This window comes from Sus scrofa, chromosome 4, assembly GCF_000003025.6.
Source record: "Sus scrofa isolate TJ Tabasco breed Duroc chromosome 4, Sscrofa11.1, whole genome shotgun sequence".
NCBI classification, from domain to species: domain Eukaryota; kingdom Metazoa; phylum Chordata; class Mammalia; order Artiodactyla; family Suidae; genus Sus; species Sus scrofa.
The window spans coordinates 104,151,350-104,163,770 of NC_010446.5; the positions used below are offsets into that span (position 1 = coordinate 104,151,350).

A 12,421-nucleotide genomic window follows, 5' to 3' on the forward strand; every position below is an offset into this window, starting at 1 on the left:
AGCAGGCAGGAGACACAGAGAGATGGCAGGACCGAGCCGGGAGGCGAGAGAAGGGGAAGGCAGACGTTTGGAGTGAAAGTGGCTCTGTGCTGGACGAAACCAGGCGGGGACCCTGGAGGTGGGACTTGGGACAGGCCACATTTCCGGGAGTGTGTGGCAATGCTGCTGACGCTCCCTCTTTTCCTTGGCAGTGACAAAGTTGCAGGTGAGCAAATCCAAGAGGACCCTCACCCTGGTAGAAAACAGGCCCATCCAGCTGAACTGCTCTGTCAAGTCCCAGACCAGCCAGAACTCGCACTTCGCCGTGCTCTGGTACGTCCACAAGCCCTCGGACGCGGACGGCAAGCTCATCCTCAAAACCACGCACAGCTCCGCCTTTGAGTACGGCACCTACGCCGAGGAGGAGGGCCTGCGAGCCAGGCTGCAGTTTGAGAGGCACGTGTCCGGGGGGCTGTTCAGCCTCACTGTCCAGAGAGCCGAGGTCAGCGACAGTGGCAGCTACTACTGCCACGTGGAGGAGTGGCTGCTGAGCCCCAACTACGCCTGGTACAAGCTGGCAGAGGAGGTTTCGGGGCGCACGGAAGTCACTGTGAAGCAGCCAGGTAAGGACATGGGGTGCAGCCAGCTCGGGCCAGTGGGCTCTGCAGTGTGCACCCTGGATGCGGGTTGGGCACACAGAGCAGCGCCCTAGAGCCCTGGGGCCCGCCCACTTTACCTGGTGGGTCTTGGTGCTGAGGGCAAACTCAGAGAAGCCTCCTTGACCTTGATGTTGTGGACAGCATCTTCACCAGGGAGGCCCGAGGGGCTGCTGGGGTTTCCAAGATACAGCAGGGCAGGATCCCTGGCAGGGCCCGCCTCTGTCTTTCTAGGTTTGCAGTTGGCACTTTGGATCTCAGGCCGGTGCCAGCTCCATACCAGGGTTCCTGTCTGGAAGGCATTTTCTGGCTTCCCTCATCCTGCTTCCTTACCACCCAGCCGCAGCCCAGGGACGAGGCCTTCCCTGTCTGCATCGAATCACTCCCGGCCCCTTCTCAGACCCTGTGGGTGCAGCCCTTAGTCTGTTCTGCGCCCTGACAGATGGCCTCAGACCTCTGCCGGAGCACTTCCAGGGAGGGAGCGCTTACTGCCTCTGCAGGCCTCAATTCCACTTTGGGGCCCCCCTGGCTGTCAAAAAGTCCCTCTCCTTGTAATTTCCCTCTCGGGTTTTAGATCTGCCCCAGAGCAACCCAAGATTAGGTCTGCATCATGTCCTTTCAAGCATGTGAAGGGAGCCCGGTCAGTCTCTTCTTCTCCTTATTGAAAAGCTCCAGTTCTTTGAACTTCATAATGTGGCCTTAAGCTCCCCCTCCGTCCCTCATTGCTACCTGCCCTACAGGTTGTTGTCATCACTCCCTGTCCTTCCTGATGGGGCTCTGGGGAACTGGGTTGCCACCCTGAGTCCCATCTCTATGCTTTTGCCTGTGTGGCCCTCTCCTCCTGGAATGCACCTCCCTTCCTCCTCTTCCCTGTCTTCACCCCATTCCTGAGACGTCACTCAGCACCACCTCCAGGATGCCTTCCCTGATTTCTCCTACACCAGGGTTTCCATATAAAACATGTAGTGTGACAGTCGTTAGCATTTCTTCTCCACTTACTGTAAGCACTTTGAGGGCAGGGCTGTAACTTTGTATCTTCAGCCACTGGCACGGCACCCTTAGCAAATGTTGGTTGAATAAGGAATGAATGGTTGGTTTCCTTGACACCCCAGGGCCTTCGTACTCGCTGTTCTCTTAGCCTAGAACATGTGGACCCTACATGTTCACCTACCTCATCCTTCCTCAGAGAGGCCTTCCTAGCTCATTTTAACTGAAATGGCATCCCAGTCACCCCGTATCCCCTTCCTCCATCCATTTCTTAGCACATGTCACTACCTGGCATACCTATTCATATGTATAGAATAAGTACATATGTAACTACTTGATCATCTTATACTTAGGGAAATTCATTTATCATCAGTTATTATGTGTTACTTGTTCACTATATATTCAAAAAATCCACTAGACAGGGAGCCTCATGAGTGAGCACAGATCCTGTTTCCTTCTTTTCTTAACTAATTAATTAGTTTGTTTTTTGCTTTTTATTTTTAAATTTTTTTAAATTTTGTCTTTTTGCCATTTCTTGGGCCACTCCCGAGGCATATGGAGATTCCCAGGCTAGGGGTCCAATCAGAGCTACAGCTGCCGGCCTACACCACAGCCACAGCAATGTGGGATCCGAGCCGCATCTGTGACCTACACCACAGCTCCCGGCAACACCAGATCTTTAACCCACTGAGCAAGGCCCGGGATCAAACCTGAAACCTCATGGTTCCTAGTCGAATTTGTTTCCGCTGCGCCATGACGGGAATTCCAATTCATTGATTTTTTTTACGGCCACACCTATGCACGTGGAGGTTCTCAGGCTAGGTAGGAGCTGAATCAGAGCTGCAGCTACACACCTACGCCGCAGGCACGGCAACACAGTATCCAAGCCGCCTCTGCAACCTATGCTGCATCTTAGATGGGGCAGTGCCAGATCTGGAACGCACTGATTGAGGCCAGCAATCAAACCTGCGTCCTCAAGGACACTGTGTCAGGTTCTGAACCCGCTGAGCCTCCATGGGAACTCCAAGGTCCTAGTCTCTTAACCAGGCTGTTCTTCCCGGGAAGCCTCAATACACGTTTGCTCTGTGAGCACATGGAACCAGATGCAGACGTCCAGATAGGGCCTGGTCCCTGCAGAAGGCCGCGAGGCTGGTCCCCTCCTTTCCTCAGGGTATTCTATCTGGTGCACAAAATAGGAAGCCCTGCTCTAAGTGGTTCCTGTTGGTATTTCCAGTGACCTCTGTCCTGCCTTCAGGCCAGTCCCTGGGGATTTTGAGGACCGATGTTTGCCATCAGGCCCACAGATGTCCTCTCAGGTTTCTGTTCTTTCTGTCTGTTCTCAGTTCTGACCGGTTTCCCCGCTGGGAGGGCGCCGGTGTTCGCCCCTCCCCCACGCGCGTTTCCTCTTAGTCATCATCCCGCCTTTCCCTTGTCTCTGTTTTCCCTTTCTTAGTTCGTACTGAAACTCAGAGGTTCTTGATGGAGCCTAAATTTGTCGAGGGAATTTCCCTGTCGGAAATTTCAGACTTACAGAGCTAACTAGGGCAGTGCACCAGGGCTGTGAGGATCCTTGTCAAACCCGTAAAATCTCTGTTGATGGGGAATATTAGCACCGCGAACAGGAAACTCACAGGATGCAGATTAAAACAACGCAGTCCTCCTTTTCAGTTGGAGTTTTTACGTTTGTATGTTTTCTTCCCCTTGCCTCTAGAATTTCTATTGATTTTTCATTTAACATTTATTACAAAATAAAGGTGCCTTGTAAAAACATTCTGGGAGTTCCCTTGTGGCTCATTGTGTTCAGGACTGCTGTTGTCCCTGTGGCACCGGTTTGATCCTGGCCTGGGAACTTGCACATGCACAGGTGCAGCCAAGAAAAAAAAAGTTCTGTCAGTATTGACATGGAAAAGTGCAAGTGCACGGCCCTCCCCCCCCTTCACATATCACTCAGGAGATGGGCTTCCGAGGGGCTTCTGTGCATTTATAGTTTCAGAGCTCTTAACCCCTCTGATCCTGAGAGGCTCTTTATGGCCCTTTGTGAAATTTCGACTTTGCTCTCAAGGCATACTGTCCTTAATGATACTCTTCTGGAGAAGAATCTGATTGGCTGAGGTTTCAAAGCAACATCAATATCAGTCTTTGGCGATGTTGGGTCATTTCTGTTCCCACCTTGAGAAGGAACCCATGTGGGTTTTTTGGTAGAGAAAGTAAGGATTGCAATTCTTTTTTTTAATCTTTTTAGGGCTGCACCCGTGGCATATGGAGTTCCCAGGCTAGGGATCAAACTGGAGCTGCAGCTGCTGGCCTACACCACAGCCACAGCAGCTTGGGATCCAAGCTGCCTCTTTGACCACACCACAGCTCATGGTAACGCTGGATCCCCAACCTACTGAGCAAGGCCAGGGATCGAACCCACGTCCTCTTGGATGCTAGTCAGGTTTGTTTCTGCTGCCACAGTGGGAATTCTTCGGGCCATTTGGTGAACATATTAAACTGGCTTGCCCCTGAAGTTCTTTTGAGGTTGACTGCCCAGCATCTTCTAGCCATCATACGGTCAGTCATAACAATTTGCCCTTGCTTGGAGCAGGGCTCTCACTGTGCCCTTTCCTGCCGCTTCCCAGCCACCCCCTACAGTTGGCCATACTCTTCATGGTCTGCTGTCACTTGGACATGGAGTCACCTACAAGGCAAGCTTGTCCACTCTTAAGCATCTAAGCCAATGAGGGTTATAAATGAGGGGGCAGCTGTTAGTATAACATTGACCTCCTTGAAACTCGGGCACTTAGACCCATGATCCAGAGCTCGGAAGATTCAGGGTGCATGCCTGAGAAAGACCTCTAAGTGAGCGTGCTGCTGTCCTGCTTTTGAAGGCCCCTGTTTGTCACCACTCCTGGCAGAGGTGCTCGCAGGCGGCTCTTTTGTGTTCTTGTCACCGATCCCTGTTTCCGTGCCCTTGCAGACAGTCGCCTGAAGCTCAGCCAAGCACAGGGGAACCTGTCGGTCCTGGAGACTCGGCAGGTGCAGCTGGAGTGCGTGGTCCTGAACCGCACGAGTGCGGCCTCGCAGCTGTTGGTGGAGTGGTTCGTGTGGAAGCCCAACCACCCGGAGCGGGAGACTGTGGCCCGCCTGAGCCGAGATGCGACCTTCCACTACGGAGAGCAGGCGGCCAAGAACAACCTGAAGGGCCGGCTGCACTTGGAGAGCCCCTCCCCGGGCGTGTACCGGCTCTTCATCCAGAACGTGGCGGTGCAGGACAGCGGGACCTACAGCTGCCGCGTGGAGGAGTGGCTGCCCAGCCCGGCGGCGCGTGGTACAAACGGGCCGAGGACACCGCCGGCCAGACGGCCGTCCGAGTCACGCGACCAGGTGAGGGCTATGGTCTCCACTCTCCCTTCGGGAGGTCCCCTCTAAGTGTGATGTTTTACACGCTGCATAAAATTAGGTGATTTTGGGGAGTTCCCGTCGTGGCTCAGTGGTTAATGAATCCGGCTAGGAACCTGAGGTTGCAGGTTTGATCCCTGGCCTTGCTCAGGGGGTTAAGGATCCGGTGTTGCCGTGAGCTGTGGTGTAGGTTGCAGACGCAACTTGGATCCCACATTGTTGTGGCTGTGGCGTAGGCCGGTGGCTACAGCTCCGATTGGACCCCTAGCCTGGTAACCTCCATGCCTCCGGAGCGGCCCAAGAAATGGCAAAGAAAAAAAAATTAGCTGATTTTGAAATGAACTAGTTGTTAAATAATAGAATTAATTAATGACTTGCGATTACACATATGAGCATTTCCATTTTACAGTTGCATTCACACTTGTCTGAAATTTTTTTTTCCTCTAGTGAGTGGCTAATTGCACATCTGGCTTTGGCCTAAGGTGTTTTCTCTTTCTTAAATTTGTCAGTTAATTATTCCAGAGAATATTTTCTTTTTAAAGAATACATTCAGGTTCCGACAAGTGGCAGACATCTTGAAACAGTAGCCACATGGTTCAAAAAGCTCAGCTTGTGGATTTTCAGTGGAAAAGAATTGATTCACATGCTTTAAATGGAAGATGAAGTAGCTGAGGCCTTTTTGGTCTCATTTCCTAATAGTTTTCTTGGTCCTAATGAGTGTTCTGCGTGGCCTTGTGCTTTTCTTGTCTTTGTTGCTATGTTTAAAGTACCCCAGTGCACATAATTACACGGTAGAATTATTGTTACATGTTTGGACACATAATTAAAACAGAGACGTTGCAGGAGGCACATGTCCCCCGAAACATCACGTCATCATGCGTCCCTCTCAGAGCCCAAAGTCAGTGATCCCTGGGAGGACACGGAGGAAACACACTATGACCTGCGTCCAGGGTCACGTGACCTTTGTCCCGGGCTCCAAGCATTCTGTTCTGCGTTGGAACTGTTGGAAGCTTTGTAATGTTTCCACACCTGAGTAGAGCAGCTCCTTCCATTGGACAATTCTTTTTGTCTTTTTAAGGCCGCATCCGCGGCATATGGAGGTTTCCAGGCTAGGGGTTGAATCAGAGCTGTAGCCGCTGGCCTACATCAGAGCCACAGCAACTCGGGATCCGAGCTCTGTCTGCGACTTACACCACAGCTCACGGCAACGCCAGATCCTTAACCCACTGAGCGAGGCCAGGGATCGACCCCACAACCTCATGGTTCCTAGTCGGATTCCTTAACCACGGGGCCACGACAGGAGCTCCTGGTTGGTGGAATCCTGGTTGTGCTGGCTCCACACGTCAGAACACACTCAGGGAGTGAATACAGCCTTCGTTACAGGAGAGGGACACTGTCACCCTCCTCCGTGTCTTGTCTGAGCCGGAGGGGAAATGCCCTCCACGTGGAGCCCCCCGTGTTTCCCCTGAGCTGCTCTGCCCTTTGCCCCTCGCCCAGAAGCTGCTGCGTGTCTTTTCCCAAAGGTAGATGGTAGATACGGCAGCTGAACACACTCCTGCTCCGCCTCCCACCCATTTCGCAGATCCCCACACCAAGGCCCCCAGGGCGTGGGAGGAGGCAGCCAGCTGCACCCCCGCCACAGGGAAGGGGTTTGTGTACAGTTCTCACAACAGCCCCGCGTGGTCGGTTTTACTAACAAGGGAACTGAAGCCGGAGGAGCCCAGGCGTTAGCAGGCTGGGTGATCGCCCGGGCTCCCCCGTCCCAGTGTGTGCTGGAAACATGGCCCTCAAGTCTGCAGCCCTGAGGCCGCCTCCTGTTCAGCCAGTTGAGTAGCCTGGGTCAGCCTTCCCTCATTATATACGGTGGTCGTGCTAATAACAAAGCATTTGGCAACAGAAAAGTATAGTTTTGAAAAGAAAAGTTATCTGTAACCTCACTGCCTACATGTCTTCCTAGTCCCTCTGTCGCTTCCTCTAAGTGAAGTCAGCATCTCACGGTTTTGTGTGATTTCTTTTCCCACGCACCTGTCCTTTGTGAGCCTTTCCCCATGGCGCTGAAAGCATTTCATGAGCACCGTTTTTCCCGGGGGCGTAACACTCATGATACGGATGTACCGCAAAGCCTTTTTTTTTTTTTTCTGAGGATGAAGTTGAACATACAGAAGACTTGAAATAATAGACCTGGAAGAGCTAGGTTAGGAAAAGCCTCTCAGGGGGTTTCTGTTGCGGTGTAGCAGAAACGAATCCGACTAGTGTCTGAGCATGTGGGTTCGATCCCTCGCCTCGCTCAGTGGGCTGGGGATCCGGCGTTGCCGTGCGCTGTGGTGTGTAGTCGCAGACAGGCTTGGATGCAGTGCTGCTGCCGCTGTGGTGGAGGCTGGCAGCTGTAGCTCTGATTGGACCCCTAGCCTGGGAACTTCCGTATGCTGTGGGTGCGGCCCTAAAAAGCAAAAAAAAAAAGGAGGCCTGTCATTGCTTAGGGGTGACCACTGTATGAAGTACACAGACTGAGGGCTCCCTGGGTGAGGCGGTAGCTGAGTAGCTGAGTATGTTGTTTGGCTCACACGCCTCAGGAAGAGAGAGAACCACAGTCCACATCACAGGCCGAGTCACTGGTCGAGGTCCCAGGCTGGGAGCCTCAGCATGACGTCAGGGAGGGGCAGGGACCAACCTTTGTCTTCTAGCCCACAACTGGAAGAGGAAGGAAGGCGTTAAAGGTTGATGGGGAGAGAGCTCTGCCTCTTCTAGAAGGGGACAGAGATGCGGAGACCCAAATTGGTAGAGACGTATGTTAAGGGGAGGGGGTGTGGAAAGGTAGAAATTCATTTCATTTAAAAAAACTCGTATTGAGTCATTCACACAGACAAGCCTGGAGTTCCCTGGTGGGTAAGTGGTTAAGGACTTCGCACTGTCACTGCTGTGGCATGGATGTGATCCCTGATCTGGGACCTCTGTAAGCCGTGGGCAGCCAAAAAATGAAAAAGGGGGGAAGAAAGCATAGACAAGGCACTTGAAAGGGCCTTGGAAATTTGTGAGCTTTAGACGAGAAGACAGGAGAGTAGATGCGAAGAGGCCCTTCTGGGGAACCGAATGTCCCCAGGTCTCTGACCACCTTGCCGTGATGGGTCTGTGGCCTCGCGCTGGCGGCATTACTCTCTGATGGCTTTGGGGGTTCAGCCGTTCTCCCTGGAAGGATGAGCCAGTGAGTTGGGGAGTTTGAGTCACCTGTGAACCGATTTCATGCCCTTCATCCTACCACTTTCTGCCCTCCAGCCCTTCCAGCACCTCCCCAAACCCCCCATGAGAGCTGGGCTGATGCGCCATGTCCGCCACCTTAGCTGGTTCTTAAGCCTCTGTGTCCAGCGGTGCCCACAAGATTCAGAAGTGTGGAGGGGCTTGGCAGAGCCCTACAAAAGCTGGGACGACTCAGGCTTGGTGTTCACCTGCAGGCAACATTCAGCCAATTCGTTGAAAGCCCAGGGCAGTACTTGGAAAATGCTCCTATTTGGTCAGCATCCAAGTAGAATCTGATTCAGTCTCTCCTTTTGTTGATGTTGCATTGGCATCTTTTATGGGCATTTCATAAACAGAGCCAAGGGGGAGGCGTTTTAGGAGGTAGCGAGTGAATTACTTATTTAGAACCTACCCAGAGAGCCAGAAACTGCGAGAGAAAGAACCAGTACAGCCGTCTGGGGGTGTCAGTGAGACAGGACTCACCTGCTCACGTATCTCTCCGTGGTCCACCTGAGCCTCTCACTTCAGCCCGGAGGACACTGTCTGTGCTCAGGGTGCCCTTTCTGGTTTGCTCTCTGTTGTTTGGCTTCGATCCTTGGAGAACGTTTACCTCCTTGGGTTCCCTGCAGTCTGGGCAACAATCTCTGTGCACACGACTTGAATTCCATAGTGGCTGGAGGGGTGATTTCATTGCCGTCACAGATGAGCAGCAGCTTCATAGCTTCCAACAACAGAAGTTTATTCCCCGCAGTTGGGTGTGAAGTCAGGTGTCTTCAGGGGCGTGCTCCCCCAAAGGTTCTGGAAAGCAGTTGGTCCTCTCCTCTGCCAGCATCCTGCGGCCCCACGTTCTCTGCCTTGTAGCTGCTTCCCTGCAGCCTCTGCCTCCACCTCCCATGTCCTTCTCTCCCTGTGCCTCTCTGTACCCTCTTCTCATCTTATGTTTAGTCTGCCCGGAATCCAGGACGAGCTCATCTCAACTAGTTACCTCTGCAAAGACACGGTTTCCAACTAAGGAAATTCAGAAGGTCCAAGTGGACATGAATTTGAGGGACACTAGTCAAGCACTGCAATGCATTACAGTGAGAATAAGTGTCCCTCCCTCCCTGGATTCCTATAAGCATTCGTGTTATCAGCTCCTTGTGAATTCTTCCACAGGCATTCTATTCAGATATAAACAGATTCATATGTCAGACTAAGTGTCTTTTCTATTTTCTTCTGCCCCGTGATACATAGAGTACACAGTGTTCTGCATTTTAACAAGTTTTCTTTTCTTTCTTTTTTTTTTTCTTTTTATGGCTGCACCTGTGGCATATGGAGTTTCCCAGGCCAGGAGTTGAATCAGAGCTGCAGCTGCCAGCCTACGCCACAGCCACAGCAACATGGATCCAAGCTGTATCTGCCACCTGCACCGCAGCTTGCAGCAATGCTGGATCCTTAACCCACTGAGCGAGGCCACATCCTCATGGAGTCAACGTCAGGTCCTTAACCCTCTGAGCCACAATGGAAACTCCCAACTTTTCTTGAATCTCCTTCCACGTCTCTGCACACAGTGCACCTTCATTCCTTTCAATAGATGCATAGTATTTCCTTGTATGTCACTGTCGTACTAGAATGTATCTAGTGGTGGACATTTAGGTTGTTTTTGTTTGTTTTTGTCTTTTTGCCATTTCTTGGGCCACTCCTGCGGCATATGGAAGTTCCCAGGCTAGGGGTCTAATTGGAGTTGTAGCCACCAGCCTACGCCAGAGCCACAGCAACGAGGGATCCGAGCTGTGTCTGCAACCCACACCACAGCTCACGGCAATGCCGGATCCTTAACCCACTGAGCAAGGCCAGTGATCGAACCCTCAACCTCTTGGTTCCTAGTCGGATTTGTTAACCAGTGCGCCACAATGGGAACTCCACATTTAGGTTGTTTTGAGCAGAAATTATAACAGCCTCATCTCCCCCAGATGCCGCCCTGCAGGTGGACACAGTGGTCCCCAATGCCACGGTGTCCGAGAAGGCAGCCTTCCAGCTGGACTGTAGCATCGTGTCTCGCTCCAGCCAGGATTCCCGGTTCGCTGTGGCCTGGTACTCCCTGAGGACTAAAGCTGGAGGGAGAAGGAGCAGCCTTGCCCTGGAAGATGGTGAGGAAGAGGAGGAGGAGGAGGAGGGAGAGGAGGAAGAGGACCCAACAGAGCGGACGGCCCTTCTGAGCGTGGGCCCAGATGCCATCTTCGGCCCGGAGGGCAGCCCCTGGGAGGGCAGGCTTCGCTTCCAGAGGCTCTCCCCGCTGCTCTACCGGCTCACAGTGCTGCAGGCAAGTCCCCAGGACACGGGCAACTACTCTTGCCGCGTGGAGGAGTGGCTGCCCAGCCCTCAGAAGGAGTGGTACCGGCTGACGGAGGAGGAATCAGCCCCCATCGGCATCCGTGTTCTGGACACAAGTGAGTTTTTTCCACTCTCCTGGGGGAGGTGTCACTGTTGAGTCCAGCTGTCTGGAAGAAAGAATCAGAGCTTGATGGCGGAGTAATCAGCAGTTTTCTGACCTGTTAGGTGCATTTAGGATGTTGACATATGCCAGTTCACGTAGCTGACCCTTGATTGCCCTTGCAACAAATAGGGATAGGAATTAAAGGGATGACACACCTTCTCATCTCTGTAATAGATTGGCTGCTCCACCAGACCCTATTTTAGTAAGATTTCATTATCCGAGGCTGTTGTTAGATGTGACTTTGTTACTCATTAGAACATCCAGCCTAGTCGCTCGTTAGTGAGCTGGCAACGTTCGAGGAAACAAAAACTGAAAGGAATGCTGAGTTACCTCCCTGCCCCTCTCTCTCTCTGTCTCAGGTTCCGGGGTCGTTTTTAGTCTGGAGGCTGACTTGGAGGATTAGGTGGATTTTGCATGGTTAGTTAGGAGGACCAGCTGAGAAGGGCACTGATGTTACAGGGCGTCTGAGAGAGCCCAGCAGCTCTCTGTTAGCCATCCGCTGTTGCTACAGAATGGTTGGAACTCAGAGTCCTCATGCTACCGGGGGACTCGGGAACGCAGGCTGGAGGAAATGTTTGCTGACTTGAATTATTTGTTCTAACGAGGCACCCTTTCGGTTGACCATCTATCAAAATGTAGAACCTATCAGACTGAAAATGATGTTTGTTATAGTAGCATTCGCCTATGATGCAGAAATAACAAAATGGACTAGAAATGTCAGCTTCTTTACAATCAAAACATTTTAAATCAGAAAATTTTGCGTTTTGTCAGCTTTTCCTTTCCTCTGATAACCTCTTGTTAATTAGATAGACCCACATGAACTTGAGGTTTTGTGGTCAAAAGTGGTTGACTAGCAACAATGTCATGTACTTGGGAAATCTAATAAGTGCAGGTGTGTGTTAAATTTTCTTCACAATATTGACGAGCAACAGCTATGCAGTAGAAAGGCAAGCCAAAAAGCATACTCAGACCCCCTCACTATCTACGGAGTAACCCACTGTGCAAAAGTACAAGGCAGGGTATTTAGACCACATTTTATCTGCCCACGGTGGCTGTCCAAATGCAGTAAGCTTCGTTAGAACACAGAGGTCGTCCAGCAGCCTTATTTCACGGAGAAAACGCAGCCTCCCAGAGCCCAGGCTCCTGTCACAGAGGAGTCCTCGGCAGGGCCGGGGGCGAGAGGTTTCACTCTCTTCTGCATCCAGGAATAATTAACACTGCATTCTGTGCAGCCCCCGATGCACTGCAAGACATTTGTAGATGGTCCATAATGACATTTTAATTGATAACATTAATCAAGTAAGCCTCATTCCTGGTAAAACTGCTCTCAGGAGCTGGTGGGTATCCTGAAGAAGCACGTTGGCAGTAGAACCAAGTGCAAAGGGGCACGGAAAAGAGAGCCGGCAGGGAGGTCCGGGCGGAAGTGCACTCAGCATCTTCACCCACTAGATGCAGCTGAGTTCACAATCAATCAGTGACGTGTTCTTTTGTACCGTTTTTTGGGGGGCGGGGGGCAGGGGCGGCGCACCTGCAGCATGTAGAAGTTCCCAGGCAAGGGATTGAACCCCAGCCACAGCAGCCACCCAGGCTGCTGCAGGGACAATGCCAGATCCTTAACCCGCTGCACCGCCAGAGAACTCCATCGATCAGTTCCATTTTTGTGCGGCTTTCCAAGCAGTCACACTGGCTCACGGTGCCAAGGGGAAGC

At 52.0% G+C, this 12,421-nt stretch overlaps 1 protein-coding gene across 1 annotated transcript in view; it reads left to right on the plus strand.

Annotated features, from left to right (window-relative positions):
• Nucleotides 1–12,421, plus strand: part of IGSF3 (immunoglobulin superfamily member 3) — a 122,390-nt gene that overhangs the window by 106,566 nt on the left and 3,403 nt on the right. The window contains 4 exon segments of the mRNA XM_021089981.1: nt 192–602; nt 4,582–4,920; nt 4,923–4,988; nt 10,190–10,666. Of these exon segments, the coding sequence (XP_020945640.1) occupies nt 192–602; nt 4,582–4,920; nt 4,923–4,988; nt 10,190–10,666 (1,293 nt within the window).